This window comes from Aethalodelphis obliquidens, unplaced genomic scaffold (assembly GCF_003676395.1).
Source record: "Aethalodelphis obliquidens isolate GAN/ISIS:26980383/991018 unplaced genomic scaffold, ASM367639v1 scaffold5, whole genome shotgun sequence".
In the NCBI taxonomy this organism is placed as follows: Eukaryota; Metazoa; Chordata; class Mammalia; order Artiodactyla; family Delphinidae; genus Aethalodelphis; species Aethalodelphis obliquidens.
This window is the reverse complement of record NW_020837949.1, coordinates 44483552-44505067: the sequence shown is the minus strand read 5'-3', so window position 1 is coordinate 44505067 and position 21516 is coordinate 44483552. Positions and strand designations below refer to the sequence as shown.

General features: G+C 36.7%; 1 protein-coding gene across 8 annotated transcripts in view; it reads right to left on the bottom strand.

Moving 5' to 3' along the window:
* Window positions 1-21516, bottom strand: part of PDE1C (phosphodiesterase 1C) — a 476007-nt gene that overhangs the window by 70452 nt on the left and 384039 nt on the right. For all 8 annotated transcript variants that reach the window (XM_027102260.1, XM_027102256.1, XM_027102255.1 and 5 more), the window contains 4 exons: window positions 19519-19619; window positions 16885-17013; window positions 9413-9514; window positions 7594-7714 (listed from right to left, as the gene is read on the bottom strand). In XM_027102260.1, coding sequence (XP_026958061.1) covers window positions 7594-7714; window positions 9413-9514; window positions 16885-17013; window positions 19519-19619 — 453 coding nt within the window. The remainder of the gene's footprint in view (window positions 1-7593; window positions 7715-9412; window positions 9515-16884; window positions 17014-19518; window positions 19620-21516) is intronic.

Sequence of the window (21516 nt, the reverse complement as noted above, 5' to 3'; positions counted from 1 at the left end):
AGAAACTTTTAGTGAACTTGTTACATCTAATTGTTACACTCTGATTATAATAAATATCGCCAATGAACCTATAGTAAATAAAGAGTAATAACCTAATTCGACAATCAAAGTTCAAAAACTGAATGCTTTTTCTTTCTAAGGCATGTTACCAAAGAGAAAGGATGCTAGTTCACATGCACGTTTAAGATCTATTGAAAAGAAGGAAAAGGAATGGGCATCTGAGGAAGCTGAATAGTGGAGGTCACAATGGGCGCTGGGGACATCCAAGGGTCTCAGGAACAGTCCTGAAGTGGCTTAGTTCCTTCTATACTCTTTTCTGTATGAACAGCCCATGGGACACAATCGTCCCTCTGTTTCTGAGTATGCCTTGCTGAGGGCTGCTCTCTCTCTCAAGTGGCATGATGAAAATAACTTACTCCAAAGCTATTTCTACTTGGGCAGTATGACGAGAAGGAAGAGTATTTATAACATAAATTGTTGTTGTGTAGCTGGTTTAGTGGGCTAGCTCAGCTAACACAAATAAAACCCACTCTTATTCCTTATGAAGCAGGGATATAAGTTGTTTTGTTGGTGCATTTTAATGGGTGTGGCTTAGAAGAACACTAACCACTTGACTATTAAGATGTATGCATTAATTTGGATTTTATTACTGAAAAAGTACATGATATTAAGCCACTTCTTATCCCATGGACTTGTCCATACCCACATTCACACATGACTTACATCTTTTGGATTTAATTAACTATTACTACCAACTACTAAAAACCTATTTGAAGATAGTGGTCCCTGAATTCCCTCTGGAGGACAGATACATTTATAAATTGGAAAAAATATGTGGAAAGTAATACAGAAGAATGTACTTCTACAGGCGAATCCAGCTTGACTGATAAAATATTGTACAACTCTTTAACTACGGGCCCTTGTGGAATTATTCATACACCTTCCTCTTTGTCAAAGAGGTCAATATTTTCAAAAAAGGGGGAAAGTCTCAGTCAGCACAAAGGATTTTTTTTTAAAGGAACTCATTTTTTTTTCTTCCAGGACAGTGCTGAAAAGTGAATAACTATCATGCTTGTGGTAGGGGTTAAGATAACTGACTGATACGGTCACAGAATCAATCTACAAAAGGAACACAAGGAGTGTTAGTTGAATGAATGAAAAGATGAATTTGGTTAGAAACACTCAAGTTCCTCTGGTCACTTGGACATTTATCACAAGCAAGCTGGGAGAGCAATTAGGCAGTTAGTTGTTCACAAGCCACCCCCCCGCCTCCACTTCCTGTCCACATGTAGCTAGACTACGATTCCCAGAATCTGTGCCAGTTCGTGCTAGATAATAAAACAGGAGGAGAGGGGGTGTATTTCCACCACGGTTCTGGCCTATAAAATCACCTATGCCTATGTTTCTATGTCCTCCCTTCTTTTGCTGGCTTGATGTAGATAAGCACCATGGAAGCCATGTAGATGGTAGAGTCTGGATCTAAAATCACTGCTTATTGGAAACCATTGGCCAATCAAGAAACACTTGTCGGTACTTTACATGAGTGGGTGATAAAATTCCATTTTATGTGTACTGTTATACATGTGGGTGTGTGTTTGTTACAGCAGCTATCTGTAAGCAGCAAGCCAATTAAGAGAAACAAAGGTTCTTTCTGTATTGGAAGTTCACAGGGCAGACGGCATCTCTCAATGCAAGAGCTTCAAAAGACTGTTAGGTGGTATCTCACGCGAGTGTGTCCAGGTAGACTGAAGAGAAGGTATTTGATTGGGGAGGCAACAAAAGCATCAAATTGAACAAAATGCAGCAATGTACATTCTTCTTTCCCAGAGGAAGAAGTTACAAATATGAGGTATGAGAAAATTATTATGATTTTTGATTTAAGTATAGTAAAGACATCTTTGCCCTTCCCTCTCAGAAATTATCTTCTCGAAACAGGAGAATGACAAACAACAGAAACACAAATGAATATTAGGAGAGATCTGTAATCTCAAATCAAAACTACGTGAGGAACGGCTGCAAAATGCTGTGAACATCCGGGAGGGGTGAGGTAAGATGCCCATATAAGAGGCCTATGGCTGCAGATCTCAGCTAAAGCTTGAAGAATAGAGGTTTCCAAAGTTCACTCAGACAGGAAAAGTACCCCACATCCATTACATGGGAAAACCAGAGAGACAGTAAGCGCTGGTGTGAGGAGCTACTCTGCACCCTATTTAGCTCCAAGGAATAGTAGAGAAGAAAATGTTGAATGAGAAAACACACAAGCATGGCAAGAAAGTGGGTGGATGACAGAGACTGAACTGTGAGCCGTCCTACAACTGTTGCCTACTGTTTGACCAGGAAGAAGTAAAGGCTAACACACACACACACACACACACACACCCCATGTCATAGAAGCCTTATAATAAACCATGGAACTTAGAATATTGCTGTTCCAGTTTCTCCCTGGCACATATCTCCTGCAAATAGTTGGTCAAAAAATAATGCATTTCACTCAAAGATGGTAAATAATAATAAAATGAAGAAGAAGAAGAAGGAAGAAGGGAGGAGAATGAGAAGAGGGGGAGGAGAAAGAGGGGGGTAGAAAGAGCAGGGGGAGAAAGAGGGGTAGGAGAAAGAGGGGGGATAGAAAGGGGGGGGGGAAGAGGGGGGAGAGAAAGAGGAGGCAGCACTATCACCACTACCAGCAAAAAAAAACTTATGAAAAGTTACTTCACATGAAAAGAAAAAAAATAAATAAAGGAACAGAAAAATAAAAATAACAGATAGGGAACATTCACCAGAAAAAACAGTGCCACCAAGTGATGACCAAACATACTGCCATGATCCGAAAGAAACTCCTGAAATTATCAAGAACCAGGGCTTAGGGAACCAGGAGCTAACAGAGCTCAGGGAAGCTATGGAAAAGAAAAACAGAACCATCATATAAATGAAGATTGTGTTGGAAGCCAAACAAAGGAGAGTTATTCTGGATAAAAACACAGTAAGGGACATGGAGTTCAGGACTGAACAAAATACCACTGATCAGAGAGTTAAAGAAGATTTAAAGGAAAATAACAGACATGGAAGAAAAACAAGAGAGGCCACATATGAATAACTGTTTTTCCTAAAGAAGGAAACAAAAACAAATGGAAAAGGAAATCATTAATAATTTAATGAATGTAACTTGAATCTATACAGAAAAAGAGCACGCCAGGTCCCAAGAAAAGCTATTATAGAACACTCGTTATTGAAATATATCCTAGTAATGTCACCGGGCTTCACAGGTAAAGAAATTATCCTTAGGGCACATAAACAAAAAGATATATCACCTAGACGTGGAAATAATTCTAGCATGGCCTCCAACCTCCCCATAACAACATTCATAGGTGGAAGACATTTGAACAAAATCTAAAAAAGACCTCAGGGAAAGAAGGTTTGATTCAAAAAAATGTCTTACCCGGACAAACTGTGACCCAACTATAACAGCAGTAGAAAAACTTGCAAACACACAAAAATGTGGTTTTTAGCACTTCTAGAAGAAACCGCTCAAGGAACAACTTTGACCAACCAATAGATGAATGGATCAACCATGGCCAAAGTGGCAGCACTGAGTAGAGCCAGGACAAGAACAACTGGAGAATTATGCCTTTGCCAAATTTGTTTATTTTCCACTTTTCTGGGTCACACTGTTTTGGGTGTGTTTTTTGCAAACAGCATATAGTACATGAGACAGAATGCTTACTTAGAAAATATTAAGAATTTAGAAATAATATAGCCAATAAACAGTAACAAGGAATTAGTTATATTACGAAAGGAAAATGGGAAAGGTGTTGGGAGTTATGAATAAGTGCTGTCCTTCTTACGCGTTAAAAATGGGGGTGCAAATATACCATTTAAACCTGATATATAAAGGAACAGAGCTCTATTTAAATAACAAAGGAACAGACTACAAGAATTAAGCAAGTTACAGTGATGTGTTGGGGAAGCAGCAAGAGGACGTAGAAGTTTACTATTGCAGGGAGGCAATAGATACTATCTAAATAAATAGAGGATGTAAAGTTTTCATTATCACGTTAGCCACTAGAACATAATATAAAACTTTCAAGTCATCAGAAGAAATAAAAACATAACAAAGCAGAAGGTACCACCAATATAGTGAAAGATTTAAAAAGAAGCCACAAAAACAGAAATCATAATATAAAATATGACAGCACCTAAGAGCAAAGATGCCTGTCATTTCAATAGATGTTAATATGGCTGGTTTCAAATAATAAAAGAATCTTAGATTGACTCATAGAAAAACCTCAATTATATACAGTGTTTAAAAGACACACCCAAATCAAAGCGTCTCTGAAAAGGTTAGTGTAGAAAGTTGTGCAAAGACAAGAATCTCTTCTTAAAATGAGCCGAATTTGAATTCTAGGTAAAAGCATTAGATAAGACAAAGAAGCGGGCTTTATAATGATAAAGGTACAGTAAACTATGAAAATCTAACAGTTATGAATATCCAAGAACACATATAACACAGAATCAACATGCATGAAGCAAAAACTATACCACATAGAAAATGAAAATAATAGAAACACCTGTCAGCCCATGATAGATCAAAATTTTTAAAATAATATATAAAATACCTAAATGACATAATTAATAAGGTGGATGTGCTTGGTGTTCTTTGAATTTTATACCCTGTAAATAGAAAATAAACCTACTTTTCAAGAGCCGTGAACATTCACAAAAATTGATTATAAAGTAGGTGTCAAATGAGTTTCACAGTAAGATCCAAACAATGAAAACAATCCTTTGATCAAATTTCAATAAGCCACAAATTAACTGCAAAAGTAGAAAGCAAAGGAAACTACCACTGGAAAATTACATAAACAAACATCTCCACCTGAAGCAACTTTTGGGCAAAAGAGAAATCAAAACCCAAATTACAGAATATTTAGAAAAGAAGGATTGTGAACACTTGCATATTAGAACCTACGAGATTCATGATAACACAAACTCCTAGCCTTATATTTTCTAATATCAAACAGGCAGAACGAAAATAATTGAATTGAGCATCCAACTCAGGGAATTAGCAAAAGAACAAAATAAACTCAAGCAGAAGAAATGAATTAATAAAAATGAAAACAGTAACTGACATCATAAAATAAAAAAGATTAGCTAAAGATTAGCAAATAATCAAATGATTAGCTAATTTCATACAGAAGAAAGGAAAAAGACACTGATATAGGAAATAAAAGCGGGGAAACCACCACAAACACAGAGGAAATTAAAAGAATTATAGGAGATGTTTGAAAAATATACAGCAATACTAAGGAAATGAATCTCAAAATGTATTCACCAAAGAGGCAAACTTATACTTCCTTGAAGTCAATATTTCATTGTAAAAGACTTGAGGCAGTGGCTTGGATTTTGTAAAAAATGGTTGTAAAACTGAAGATGTAACTTACTCTTTTAGCAAAGCATAGAAGGTCTGGTCTATCAGCACTGAGGCTATATGCCCTTATTCTGAAATATAACCCAATTTCTAAATGTAATTTTTTCAATGATTCTACAGTCCCATTGAGATTTCCCATTTGAACTGTCCAATTTAAAATCTATAGTTAAGAACTCAGGCAACATTTCTCCTACGTGGGTTACTTACCATGGCTTATGGCATCTGGGTTAAAACATTAAGTCAATAAAAATAATTTACTGAATCATAATTGCTAAAAAATAGTTCCAGTCCAGTGAGATAACATTCCATTCCCAATTGGCAAGAAATTCAATATGCTTATTTTCACATTGCCTCTGGTACATTTTCTTTCAATTCAAGCTTATGTTTGTGCAAACAAGCTTTCCTTTAATGGGAAAAAAAGTTCACATATTTAAGTAATTTCTCATATTCACTCTCTCACAATTAAAAAAAGGAATCACTTCAATACCTCAAACTTATATGAGTTAGTGATGATTTACCTCTGGCTATAGATTAAATATTCCTAGTTATAGGGAGTATTATTACAAAAGCAATAATCGAAAAAAGCATATGATAAGGGAAGTGGAGATTTGGAGAAAATTCTTTCATTAATATTAGAAAAGTAACCTCTGGAAAAATGGCTCAAAATTAGCCCTCGATTAAGGATGATTTTGCAGTCATTCTTGTATATACAGCATGGCCACACGTGTACAGCTCTAGTTCCTCTCACGCCCTTCGGTTCCCCTTGAGAATTACTCTGTGAGGCCAAGCAATGACCATGTAAGGGAAACAGCCATATGCTGAATAAGGTACCTGCTGGCGTATTCATAGAACAGCTTAAGGGGGCACACGTGTGTGCACGTGTTGATGTGCACCCTTGGACAGAATGAAGGAATTGTAGAACATTTAATGTGGGAAGGACACTAAGGAAAAAATCTGGTTCAACCTTCCTTTAAATCCTCCCACCTTCCAAAAGACAAATCACAGATGAGACCACTGGGAACCAGAGGAGTGATTTCATTAGTTCCAGACCACAAACCCATTGGAATAAAAATTCCAATAAAGGGCCTTCTGAACTTTGCCTAATATGCTGTTAACTCTAGTCCCACTTTGTTACTGGATATTGTGTGCAGCTTCAGAAGGAAAAAAACAAACACAGAAATGCCTTCTATAATTTCTCCATTCAAACTAGAATCATAAGAATAAGAGTAATCGTAAGAGTAATTTGCTTCCAAAAATGTGAGTAACCAGTGAAAGAGTACATGTCTTGTCAGTTTAGAGGACAAAGTTGAGACTGGTGTTAATATGTAGTGTTTTATGGAATCTCAGAGGTCTCTGAATCCATACTGTAACCGTCCTCAGTAAATTAACAAGAATTAATGAATTAACTGTATTAATATGAATTAACTGTAATTCAGGTCCCATAATCTACATGTCATCTTGCCTTCAACCTCAGGACCTCACATCTCAAAGCAGATATTTAATGGCAGCTCTTCTTGAGATGAGCTTAGCACACATGTCTGGGTTTGAGAAGACAGCAGTCTTGGGCTATGCATTTATTTACCTTTTTATTTCTCTACTTCTATGCACCTTTTTTTAAAAAAAATTCAAAGCAATGTATCCTCATTAAAGACTCTCACTATTCTTGTAGAAAACACAACCCTGTGTCTTAGGATGTACTAAGTTTAAATATAATTGGAACAGTAGCTTCTAGTGATTTCTTGACCTCAAATTGCCCCACCCGGCTTTGGAACTTGACAACATGGGTTTGTCTGCTAGAAAGGAACAATCCAGCCAATTATAACAGAGAAGCGAGTTAAAGCGACTGCCATTTGGTCATTCACCCCCTCAAAAAGTAAAAGCATTCATCAGCTGACATTTTGACAAAAGACTGCCACAAGGAAATGCATTTTTTTTTTTTTTTTTTTGCATAGGATAGAAATACCATAACAGTCCGAGAATCAGAATTTAGGTGAGACTCAAATATCACATGACCAGAAGACCAAAAAAAAAAAGCTGTGAACCCTCCCTCCACAAAGAAGATGACTGTAATCGCAATAGTCTTTATCACAATGTTGCTGAAATATAAAATTCAGGATATGTCCATGGATGACAGCAGTGGGGGCGTGGTTAGCAGAGCAACAAGGTACCTGTCTGAAGAACTCCTCCAGGAGTGACATCGTCCAGCGATGGTGGAGCTCCCAGGCTTTTGCTGGATGGCTAATGTCTGCCGTGTGCAACATCAGGGATAATGCTTTCGGCTTTTCAATTCTGTAAACCCAAAGGATCCAAACACATGATGACCAACTTACAGAACCTCAATAAGAGTTTTTAACAAATCACCATTTTTTAAAATCCCTTCCAGAACACTCTTTGACATAAATCATAGCAAGATCTTTTTTGATCCACCTCCTTGAGTTATGGAAATAAAAACAAAAATAAACAAATGGGACCTAATGAAACAAAAGCTTTTGCACAGCAAAGGAAACCGTAAACAAGACGAAAAGACAACTCTCAGAATGGGAGAAAATATTTGTGAATGAATCAATGGACAAAGGATTAATCTCCAAAATATATAAACAGCTCATGCAGCTCAATATTAAAACAACAAACAACCCAGTCCAAAAATGGGCAGAAGACCTAAATAGACATTTTTCCAAAGAAGACATACAGATGGCCAAGAGGCACATGAAAAGCTGCTCAACATCACTAATTGTTAGAGAAATGCCAATCAAAACTATAATGAGGTATCACCTCACATCAGTTAGAATGGGCATTATCAGAAAATCTACAAACAACAAATGCTGGAGAGGGTGTGGAGAAAAGGAAACCCTCTTGCACTGTTGGTGGGAATGTAAATTGATACAGCCACTATGGAGAACAGTATGGAGGTTCCTTAAAAAACTAAAAATAGAACTACCATACTGGGTATATATATCCCACTACTGGGCATATACCCAGAGAAAACCATAATTCAAAAAGACACATGCACCCCAATGTTCACTGCAGCACTATTTACAATAGCCAGGTCATGGAAGCAACCTAAATGCCCATCGACAGATGAATGGATAAAGAAGATGTGGCACATATATACAATGGAATATTACTCAGCCATAAAAAGGAATGAAATTGGGTCATTTGTAGAGACGTGGATGGATCTAGAGATTGTCATACAGAGTGAAGTAAGTCAGAAAGAGAAAAACAAATATCATATATTAACGCATGTATGTGGAACCTAGAAAAATGGTACAGATGAACCAGTTTGCAGGGCAGAAATAGAGACACAGATGTAGAGAACAAACGTATGGACACCAAGGGGGGGAAAGCCGCAGGTGGTGGTGGTGGTGGTGGGATGAATTGGGTGATTGGGATTGACATGTATACACTGATGTGTGTAAAATCAATGACTAATAAGAACCTGCTGTATAAAAAGTAAATAAAATAAAATTCAAAATTAAAAAAAATAAAATAAAAACATAAAATCCCTTCCATTCTCCCATCTCAAACCCCACTGCAGCTGAACTAGGGGAAAACCATCAATTCATCCTACAACTGGGATTTTCATCAGCAAGGTCTCCATGTTTATTGAACTGGACACCTCAGAAACTGACTCAAAACCGTTTCTGGAATGACTGCCATCATTAAAAAGACAACAAGAATCCAAGAGTCACTCACTGACCTTTATTTGTTGCCTCTGCATTGAGTGGACCTTCCAAAATTTCGTTTCTGACGGAAATATTTTAAATTCTAATTGGGGCAAATTGTTACTGGGGCAAATTGTTATTTCAACCCTAATGAGAATATATCTTTGATAGGTACAATTCTCATGCTTTCTCCTCCAAGCATCATTATTTTATGAGATCACTTAATAAAGTCATATTGAAGGAGATAAAATTTAAAGGTACAGTGACATGGACAAAGACAAGGTCAAACACCTATGAAAACACATGATGTCACAGGCCCACTCACGCTTCTGGCTGCTGCAGAGCAGTCTTCATCGCTTTGATTTGCTGGAAATGACAGGACATATCCGTAGCCATCACCATCTCAATTACCAAGGTCCGAAACTCCCTTTCAGGGACACCCCATGGAGAAAAAAGGATAGAAGTGAAAAATGGAAAGAAAAATTAGTTTATTCTTTGCCATTTCTAACCAAAATTAGTTAATTGCTTGTGACATTTCAAATCTAACTTGAGTCTTTTAGGCGGACTTTTTTATGAGGAATAAAGGAAGCTTAAAGATTAAGGATATCATTTATTAGGAATATAATATGTGGAATGCACATATCATTTGGAAAATTAACTCACAGGAAAAATTCCAAAGAAACTGAAAGTGTAGTAAAGCATTCCTTTCTCTAAGAATTCAAGTTTTATGAAAAAATTAATTTGAAATTAATCCTAGGAGGGGGACTGATAATCCAAAGTACATGTTGGATACAGGTATTTCACTTTTTTTAATAGACTTTTTTAGAGCAGTTTTAGGTTTACAGAAAAACTGAGAAGATAGTATAAGAGAGCTCCCATATACGCGCTCCCCTACTGCAGTTTCCCTCAATATTTACCTCTTACATTAATGCGGTACATGTGTTACAAATGATAACCAATATCGATACCTTACATTCACTCCAGTCCATAGTTTACCTGAGGGTCCACTCTCATGTTGCACAGTTCTGTGAGGTTTGACAAATGCATACTCGCCTGTTCCCACCATTAACAGTATCAGACAGAATAGTTTCAACACCCTAAAATCCCCTGTGCTCCACCTATTCATTCCTCTTGCTCCTGAACCCCTGCCAAACACTGATCTTTTTATTCTCTCTAAGAACTTTATTAAAGTAGAATTCGCATAGAATAAACTGCTTCCCTAAAAGTTGCACATTTCAATTCGTTTTAACAGTTGAGTAAAACTTTTGGAAGGACCACCACAGTCGTGGTTCTGAACACTTCCATCGCCCTCAAACCTCTTTGCAGCTCACCTCTTCCTCTACCCACAGGCCCCAGGCAACGTTTGATCTGCTTTATGTCTAGATAGTTTGCTTTATGTCTTTCTGGTTTTATTATATATGTGTGTGCGTATGTACTCATACATATATATAACTAGAAAATGCAAACTAGAGAGGCATAAAGCAGATATATATGTGCATGTGTATATACACATATATGTAGAGTACATAGGTACATGCACATATATATTAAACTAGACAGTAGGTATACACACTTATATGTATCTGCCTACGCGCACACACACACACACACGCACACACACATATAAAATACAAAATGTACTCTTATTTTTCTAGCCTTCTTTACTCAGCATAATGATTTGCAATTCATCCACATAGTTGTTCATCAACAGTTCCTTTGTTTTTACTACTGAATGGTATTTCATCATAAGAGTACACCACAATTAATTTATCCATTCACCAGCTGATGGACATTTGGGTTATTTGATTCTAGTTTGGAGCCCTTATGAATAAAACTATGAGTGTTTATGTACTAGTCACTGTGTAGATATGTTTTCATTTCTTTTGAGTAAATACCTAGGAGTAGAATGGCTTGTTTATAAGATAGATGAGTGTTTAACTTTATTTAAAAAACTACCGAAATTTTTCAAAGTGGTTTGTATCACTTTATGTTTTGACAATCAGTGTATGAAAGTTCCAGATTTTCTATATCTCAGCCATTCTAAGGGATATGTAGTGGTATCTCAGTGTGTTTTTCATTTGTATTTCTTTGATGACTAATAATGTCAGGCACCTTTTCATGTACTTATAGGCCATTTGTATATCTTTATTTAGGGAAATGCCTCTTTCAGACCCTTCCCCCCCTTTTTTTTTAATTGAGCTATGATTGATTTACAATATTATATTAGTTTTAGGTGTAAAACATAAGGATTCAAAATTTTTATTCCATTTAAAGCTATTATAAAATATTGGCTATATTCCCTATGTTGTACAATATAGTCTTGTAGCTTATTTATTTTATACACAGTAGCTTGTACTTCTTAATCTCCTACCTCTATCATATAAGTGATATCATACAGTATTTGTCTTTCTCTGTCTGACTTATTTCACTACACATAAGACCCTCCAGGTCCATCCATGTTGTCGCAAATGGCAAGATTTCATTCTTTTTCATGTCTGAGTAGTATTATATACATATACCACATCTTCTTTATCCATTTGTCTGTTGATACACACTTAAGTTGCTTCCATATTTTGGCTATTATAAATAATGTTGCTATGAACATTGGGAAGAATGTATCTTTTCTAATTAGTGTTTTCATTTTCTTTGGATATATACACAGGAGTGGAATTGCTGGGTCATATGGTAATTCTATTTTTAGTTTTTTGAGGAACCTCCATACAGCGTTCCACAGTGGCAGCGCCGATTTACATTCCCACAACAGTGTACAAAGATTCCTTTTCTCCACATCCTCCCCAAGATTTGTTATTTGTGGTCTTTTTGATGATAGCCATTCTGACAGGTGTGAGGTGATATCTCATTGTGGTTTTGACTTGCGTCTCTGATGGTTAGCGATGTTGAGCATCTTTCCATATGCTTGCTGGCCATCTGTATGTCTTCTTTGCAAAAATGTCTATTCACGGACCTTACCCTTTTTAAACTTGAGTTGTTTGTGTTCTTCTTATTGAGCGGTAGAAGTACACTATACATTCTGGATACAAATCATATGTAAGATATATGAGTTGTGAATAACTTCTACTTCCTACCTTGCTTTTTTTTTTTAACAGTGTCTTTCAAAGAGCAAAAGTTTTAAATTTTAATATAATTTTTAAAAATTTAATTGGAGTATATTGATTTACAATGTTGTGTTAGTTTCAGGTGTACAGCAAAGTGATTCAGTTATACTTATTCATATATTCATTCCTTTTCAGATTCTTTACCCATATAGGTTACTGCAGAATATTGAGTAGAGTTCCCTGTGCTATACAGCAGGTCCTTGTTGGTTATCTATTTTATATATAATAGTGTCTGTATGTTAATCTAAATTTTAATACAATTTTTTTAATGCTTCATGCTTTTTGGGGTCCTATCTGAGAAACCTCCAACTACCCCAAGGACTTTGTTTTCCTCTGGAAGTCTTACCATTTTAATCTTTTATATTTGGTCTATGATCAATTTCAAGGTAAATTTTTAGTATGGCGTGAGGTAATACTCAAACTTTTTTTCATATTGATATCCATTTGTTCCAACACCACTTGTTGAAAAGCTTTTCCTTTCCCCATTGAATGCCTTGGATGGAGAATATAGATATAGATATATAGGTATATATCTATACATACACACACACACACACACACACACACACAGAGAGAGACTAGCAGCAAACCATTGGAAAATAAATAAAATAAATATAAAACACTTAGTAGTAACTTTAAAAAGTAAGTGTAACTCCTGTTCACTGAAAACTACAGAACACTGCTGATTAAAGAGGACCTAAATAAATTAAGTGAAATACTGTCATCATGTAGCTCTTTAGCATTTCTTAAAATGCAGCTCTGTTGGTGACAAATTTCTGTAGTTTTCCATCATCTGAAAATAATGTTATGTCATCTTCACTTTTAAAGGATATTTTCATGGGACATAGCATTCTGTGTCAACTTTTTTGTTGTTGTGTCTTTTAACACTTTAAAGACATTATTCCATTGCCTTCTGGCCTCCATGGTTTCTGATGAAAAGTCCAAAGTCAATCAAATTGTTCCCTTGAATGTAATGTGTCGTTTTTCTCTAATTTTATCTTTGACTCTTAGCAGTTTGACTATAATATGCATGCAGGTATGTTTTTCTTTGAATTTATCCTGTTTAAGTCTGCTGAGTTTCTTGAATCTATAAATTTATCTCATTCACCGTGTTTGGAAAGTTTTCAGCCATCATTTCTTCAAACATTTTTTGTGTCTCATTCTCTCTCTCTCTCTCCTGTCTTTCTGAGACTGTAGTTGTCCCTATGTCTGACCACCTGAAAGTGTCCCACAGGTCCCTAAAACTGCTCATTTTTTAAAATCTTTTTTTTCTCCTACTTCTTCAATATGGATAATTTGGATTGATCTTTTCAAGCTCACTGAATTCTTTCTTCTGCCCTCTCCAACTTGCTACTAAGCCAATACAGTGAATTTTCAATATAGATATTTTACTTTTTCAGTTCTAAGATTTCTGTGTGCTCTTGCTTATATTGTCAGTTCACTGGTTAAATTTTACTGTATTTTATTTATTACAAGCATATTTTCCTTTACCTCACTGAGCATAAATACAATAACTGCTTTAAAAGTTCTTGTCTGATAATTCCAACAATAGTTCATCTTGGAGATTGCATCTGTTGATTGTCTTTTCCCTTGCAGACAAGTCACATTTTCCTGCTCTTTGTATTGTCATTGAGACTGTCGCAGAATTTAAGTTTTCCCTTATTTGGCAATCTCTTTTATGGAGTTCTAATTCACTTGCTAGCAGCTCTGGTAGTTCCTACACTGGTTTCTCCAGCCAGAAACATAGTGGAGGTTTTTGTATAAATATAGCTTTATCCATCTAGTGTTGCCTTGACTGAGACTGCCTTCAGAGTAAAGACACAAAACATCTCACTCACCTCATCCTGTCAGATTCTCCAAATTTTAACACATCTCCAAAATTTGTGTGATTTTGTTTACTCTCTACAGCTCTCACGTCATTGGAGGTTGTGCTTATTTGTGTCTTTGTCCATAGTTTATAGCTTTATTTGCAGGAGAATTGCTTTATCAGTAGCTGATTTGGCCTGCCCAAAGTGGAATTCCATATTTTTCCACTTTGAAATGCAGTAAATACCTGGTAATACATTCATTTATAAAGGTCCTAAAAGTCTAATGCACTTATGTATCCAAATAGAATCTATCAGATATTAAATTGCTTTCCTAGAAAGACATAGGATAGTAAACATATGTTGTCTTTGGGTTGATGGGCTTAACTGAGAGCCCTTAATAATAAGTTAATATTTTATTTGTGAGATAATACCACTGTCTTAGAGCAATGTATCTCAACATTAATAAAATATGATAAAATAATAAAACAATATTTTAAAAACTGTCCTTAAATGAAAATATAATAGAACACTAAATCTATGTAACTTAAGCTACATCAACTACAATCTTTTCTTAACCTACAGAATCCTCAAAAACAGGAGTAGCAAAAAAGCATGGCACTATGGGCTATAATTATAAAGTTTCCACTGAATCAGAATGTTCCTGTACCTGAGATGTTCCATGATTCTAAATCAATTACATTTCACTCTCTCTTTGAGATAGTAAAGATAGTGCTGAATAAAAAGCACAAATATGTAAGGCTAGTACATAAACAGATTTCATTAAACTATATTTTTCAAGTAACTAGTTTGACTTTTTTTATATTAAATTCACTTAAGTTTTGCTGGATCACTCAGTTTTACAACTTGCTTTGGTCAGAGGTAGTATTCAAATTATTCAAACTAGTACTTCACAAATACCCACCAATAAGAATGCAGAGCTAATGATACATAATTAGGATGGTTGCACTGGTGAATATCAGTGTATTCCAGTGTGAACTGATATACTCTGGTCTGTTGCAATGATTCTGGGTTTAGATATTGCCGAAACCAGCCTCGCTAACACAGTAGCAGACTGAACGAGGCTTATGATCATAGCAGAGTGGAAGCACAAGTCATCTAAGCTAAATTTTGACAAATGTATAGTTAAGCAGAAATAGAAAACCCTTAACAAAAATATAGATAACAGAGGTTGCATATCTATGCTTTCAAAATAGATTAAGAGGCAATTATGCCCATCCAGCCATAAATCCCATGTGCTCACAAATCCCACAGGCCAGCAATATTAGTGCATTACCTGAAAGCAATTTGACAAAGTTCAACAAGAGCCTTAAAACAACAAACATTCTTTGATCCATTAATTCTACACATAAAAATACATTAAAGAGATGTTCATTACAGGATTCTTTATAATAACCAAAACACATGAACACACCCATACTCACACACTCAAAAGTAATTATGGGACTTCCATAGATGGAGTATTATACAGCCATTTAATATCATATTTTAATTACCATGGGACAGTGGCCATGAGAACATACCACACAGACCACCAACTACAGGAATTTAATTGGCTATGGGCCTCAGCTACTATATTCTGAAAACTATTGCCATTTTTGCCCAAGGCCATGCTTCCCATGGGCTGCTCCAAGCCAATGACTGAGGGCATCCCTTCCTGGGAGACATGGGACTCCTCTGATGGCCGACTTTGTCTCAAGAATTTCCTGACAGCCTTGCTGAACATTTTTTAGGATGCACGGAGATCTAGGATGCTTCTACCCAATTTTCCCTCTCTCTCTCCTTCCTCTGGGATCAAAGGGATATATCTGAATATGTGTAAAGCTGTTCTCTGCCATATTCAAATCTTTTATTATACTTTTACAAACATTTAAATTGGATAGAGGGCTCCTTCTTCTACAAGATTTGCATTGATTAACTGAAATGCTCTGCATTTTTTAGATGCTGCTTAAATCTAACATTTTCCAACAAAATTCAAGCCAAATATTCCTCTCTGCTTTAATGAACTAGAGTTGCATGGAAACTAATAGCCAACTCTTACTGAAAATCAGTTTCAGATTTGTTGTTCAGAATGGCTTATTTCTCTGAATCCTTGCATAATGGTACAGAGATACTCAATAAACAGCTGATCATTTAATTAAAATATAAGTATTATTTGCATCACAGTAGATTCAGAAGTTTTTAAGCATTTAAGTGATTTTGTCACACCTTCACCTATATTACGGATCTGCAGGCTACAAGGATCTGTGTCACAAACTGTGCTAAGCATTTTAAATGGATTATATCACGTATTATTACCCTATATATCCTATATTATATCATGTATTATTACCCTAACCAAATTACAAGCTAAATGTTATCTATTTTCTAGAAATTAAATTTTAAAAAGGTGTAAAGGGGTTGAGTAACTTCCTAAATATCATACAGCTAGTAAATGATTGTGTTCACATTCAAACTCAGGTCTGCTCAAATTCAAAGACACATAGTGCCACTTAGGCGACAGAATTAAGTGCCCATGATTATTTTAAAGCGTCAATTTCCTTAGCAAATTTTGAAAGATTTTTTTAAGAAGTCCAATCCAATATAAGGTGAAAAAAAAGTTAATTGATGAAATTTAGGTTTAAGAAGGTAAGATAAAAAGAACACAAGTTTCCTAAGGTAACCAACAGCAAATATTCCCAAGGTGCCTACAATATATTTGAGTATCTGTGTCAAGCAAGAGAAGAGAGATAGAGAAAGAAAGAAACAGCAATAACAATTTCAAACAGAGTATTATTTCTTCAAAAGATGCATGCTCCGTCCATCCTCACGGCTCCTTTCCTAGCCTCCTAATCTCTCTCTTAGCTCCTCCTTACCTCCAGTCATCCTTTGAGAGGTTAATCAAAATATTCATTTCCTCATCCTCCTGTAGAAGGCGATAGGCTGCACTTAAATGGTGATTTTCCAAAACAGACCTATCGTTGTACAGAATCGCTGGGTCAGACCTGAGAGGAAAGCCAAGCAAAATAATTTAGGATGTTGAACAGCTGAGATTTTTCAGGTAACTTTCCTAAAGGTAGAATATATCATCTCTTTATCCTTTTTTAGCAATTAACTTTGCCCCCATGCCATTTATATCGACCAAAAAGCTAACATCAACACTACAAATTATCAATAGATGTACGTAGAGTATTTTAATGTCAATATGTGGATGTTATTTCACATGTGATATCCAACTTGAGAACTCTCTAAAAACTATTCTGTAAGCAGATCTCAACTACCTGCAGTAGTAGCAAAGGTGATTATTTTAAAAATGTGGGTCATGTCAAACGTCCTTATATTTTCTGGAATGACTTTTTATTTTATTCAATGAGGGAATGTGTTTATATTTGTTTTAGTTGTAATTCTCTGAACACATACCACCTGGCAGGTACAGTTTTCAAGTTCTTCCGTTAGTGGCTTGACCTTAAAATTTTGCCATGCAGAAGCCATACATGGGAAATTGAGGAAGGGTTATATGACAATTGTTAGTCGCTTTCTCAAACAGCTGAATGACACCAAACATAGGGCAGTATACTATTTTAATACATTAAATTTAATGAAACCTTAGATTGTTAGAGCTTATTCATTTCTCATCAAGGAGGCTAAATCCCAGAGATATAAAGTGAGAGTTCACAGAGCCCCACAGTGGCTAAGTGGCAGCGTTGGGATGAAGGTAATGTCTTCTGACAGTTGAGCCATTTCTCCCCAAGATAACTTCCACCTGTCATCGGCCAAACTTTGGGATATATTTAGCATACCTTTAAAGTGTTAGGCTTAACAGTCTGTCCATCAAAGGGCAAAGAACTAGGTCACAGATTTAGTTTCCTAAAAGGGATCTCACAGGCTGAGATGCTTTGGATAAAATTCAGTTTAAAGAAGGCGAATGTTTAAATTTCATTCCAAAGCAAGCTCAACTGAACCCTCTGGCATTTTTCCATTCCAATGGACGTAACACAAAACAAGCAAATCCCGAGGTGAAGGATCTAATCTTATATCCGCTGAGTAAGTAAGGCACCAACTGATGTGTATTTTGTGACATTAAGCTATTTTCCAACTCCTGTAATTAAGCCATTTTCCCCTGAGTTGTGACTACTTTTGACACTGGTCTCCAGCCAAGATCCATGTACAACTCTGTTCCAGCCACCTCTCTTCCTTCAGCAGGTGCTATTCACGGCTGTCTCTTCCTCAGAGCAAAGGTTCCACTGGCAGATATCCATTAAACAGAGATGCTCTGTGGAATCCCTGTATTCAAAGACCTTGCAACAGAACTACAGAAGGCTGCTTCACAGCAGCCAAAACTACTCTGTGAGGAAGGAGGAGGCAGAAGATGAAGCATGTGGCTTGGGTCCTTTTGTCCGCTTCCATTCTGCCGAAATCCCCTTCTGAGCAGAGATCAGACGATGTTGTCGATATCGTCTTCTTTCGTGTACCCCATAATTAAGTGCTGGCTTCCTTAAATAATGTATGGAATGACTTAACAAACACAAAGCTATCTGGAGTGCGCACCTGCTTTTTTCAAGTGAAATCAGCAAGTATTTATTTAGCCTCTCAACCCTCCCCATTATATTCTTTCTCTGTGTCTCCACCTTTTTCCAATTCTAGCTTCTTTTGATTCCTACCTCAAGACCCAATTAATCCTACTGTCAGAGTCTCTCCAGTTCCACATCATTGTCTTACGAGAAGCTAAGTTCTTAGACCCGGAGAAGGCCGATAAGGTTTCATCCTAAATGGAAATGACAGCTGACTGTACTGCTTGCCTGGAATTCTGTGCTGAGAGGAATACTAAGGATAAATCTGCAGTTTGTTAAGAAAAAAAATACCAAAATCAATTAGTGATGCCTGTTACAGTCAAGAGGTTCAGAGGCAGGCAACTGGACCTGTATTTAATACCCCCACAGAGGTTTGTGTCTACCTGTGAAGTTCCTTACGGAGGGTGCAAAGTGGCCTACATGAGACAACCTAGCTCCCCAAGCCCTGTGCGAGGGAGTAACATATGCACTGAACAGAGCAGAGATGAAATCAGGGAGGATGAGAAGAGCATCACCAGAATTCCAGAGGTAAGATGGTAAGATGGCTCTGCCATTGTTAATGTCAACAGACTCACTCCAATCCTTGCCCGTCCTCAGTGATTTAGTCTACACGGTATCTGCACCTTTATGGAAACTGTTCCACCTCCTATCAGAAATGGGTAGAGTATGCATAGTACATACATACATAAATAGCTAGCATTATAATAGAGAAGAAAAGGATATCCATATTTAATGTGAATAACATAGGAGAATTAGGAGCAAATGGCTTCTTTAAGCTTTGACTGAAGCTGACTGGGCTAATCTCTTATTTATAATTTCAGTTTTTCAGAAACTCAAAATAGAGCCACCATGCAAAAGAAAGGTGACTGCACCCCTCTGACTTCAACACTCTATCCCTGCCCCCTCTCGCCTCTTCTCCAAAGGTTTCAACATCCTCACCGGGTCTGAATGTGGAAATTGTTGGTGGTTCCGGTGTGCTCATAGTCATGGATGGCAGCTGAGAAGATTATAGCAAAGATCTCCAGCTCTGTCAGCCAGTTCTGAAAGGGAGATTACAGAGCAATCAGATAATCTGTCTCCTTCTCAAAGTCTTCAGCTTGCTGACAACACACCCACATTGCTGCCTTTCCTCTCTGCAGCTGGCAAGCTATTGCCAAACACACATTTTCTGACAGACAGAAATGGTTTTTTTTCCTTCTGTAGGGAGACCGGAGGATGTGTGATTTGAAAACAGCATGCCCAGCACAGTTGAAAGAGCTAACTAGTAGTTTTTATTTTATTTTTTCAAAGAAGCAAAAAACAATGAACATGAAAACTTTAACAGCCCTCATTGCATCCTCTCCCAAATTCCAAATGAAGTTCCTGAGTAGACAGAGAAAAAAAAGAATTTGCTTCAACACAATACCAAAAACTAAGAGTAACAGAAAACCTAATGCCTGTCCACTAGAAGGAGGACAGGTAGAGACAGATGGAAAGATAACATCTGGTCTTCTGCCTTGTGCAAGCTGACGTTTGAAGAGACCTGTCCCCATCCACATCACCAAAACTGACTGTAGCTCAGTGGTCCTCAAATTGTGTTCCCTGGAACCGCAGTGTTAGTTATCACCTGGAAAGTTGTTAGAAATGCAAAACCCCACTCCAGTCCCACTGGATCAGAAACTGTGGGTTGCAGCACACAAATCTGTTTTACCAAGCCATCCAGATAATTCTGATACACGCTGGAGTTTGAGAACCACGGCTGTGTTTGAAGCTCCCTCAACCGACTTCCATTTCAGAGACTATGGATTCATATGGATTCATTGATGCCTCCCCTCCCTTCTGTAAACCACACTGCTCGATGCCCACAGGATGGAGCTTCCACACTCTCACTTCACCCTTTGGTATCCCTGCTTACTTTTGTACTAGTTGAGTTAATGATTCCAAGTTTCAGTGTGGTTTATCCCAAACCCAATTTTAACAAATTGCAGTTATTATTATAATTATGTAATAAAATATAACCTAAACCAATAAAATGTGAATACAAAAAGTTATGTCCATAGAAGTTCAATGCTTTGCACAGTCACTAAAAGAACTGGTATCATAATAGGTGTGACAACTGGGAAACAGTAGAAAACAATTATAAAAATTTAGGGAGATTCTGCACTCAGTTTTCTTCATGAGAATCTTTAAGTTCCCATTTCCTTTTAAAGAAATGAAACTAGAAGTCTTAGACAGGAGCAGGGGTAATGCAAGACAAACATGGGTACCTAAATTGGAAGAATTCAGGAAGCAGCCTGGGTACTGAATTAAAGATTAGTGAATAAAATATATTTATTTGATTTAAGTTAACAAAATGATTTAAAAATGAACAGGTCAATTTTTAATAATTCTCACTTTAACTTTTTTCCAATTATTACTAATCTTCATCTTCATCTAAGAAACTTACTGAAATTATTACCTTCTTTGAAGATGGCTAAGGGAAAAATAAATAAACTACATACAACCTATGAAAAAAAGACTTCAGAGTTAAGGAAAGAATGAGCACAGAAATAACTCAGGAAGAAAACTACATTTAAAGAAGTGATTTCCATTCTGAGAACGCCTCTGTGCCATTGCCTCAAAGTGGAGTGGCTACTGCAGATGGGAAGCCAGAACCCACTTCTGTCAGTTGATAGCTTGTTTTGGCAGCCAGCTGACTTTGGAGGATTTGTATTTCAAATTCTATAAACAAGTATTTCTGACCATCTCTCACTAAAGGACAACCCAGACTACCTTGTTTTTCTTCTGGGTAATCAAGTGCTACAGTCAAAACTAAATGTTGGGGGAAGGGACCAATAGTGTCTAAAAGTTGTAGATGTCTTCCCACTCTAGGCAAGGAAGAGAGATAGGTGATTCCTGTCAGAGCTGCTGGGATTGAGAGTATTTGGCACTGTGCTTACTTAAGGGGAGAGAGATTTG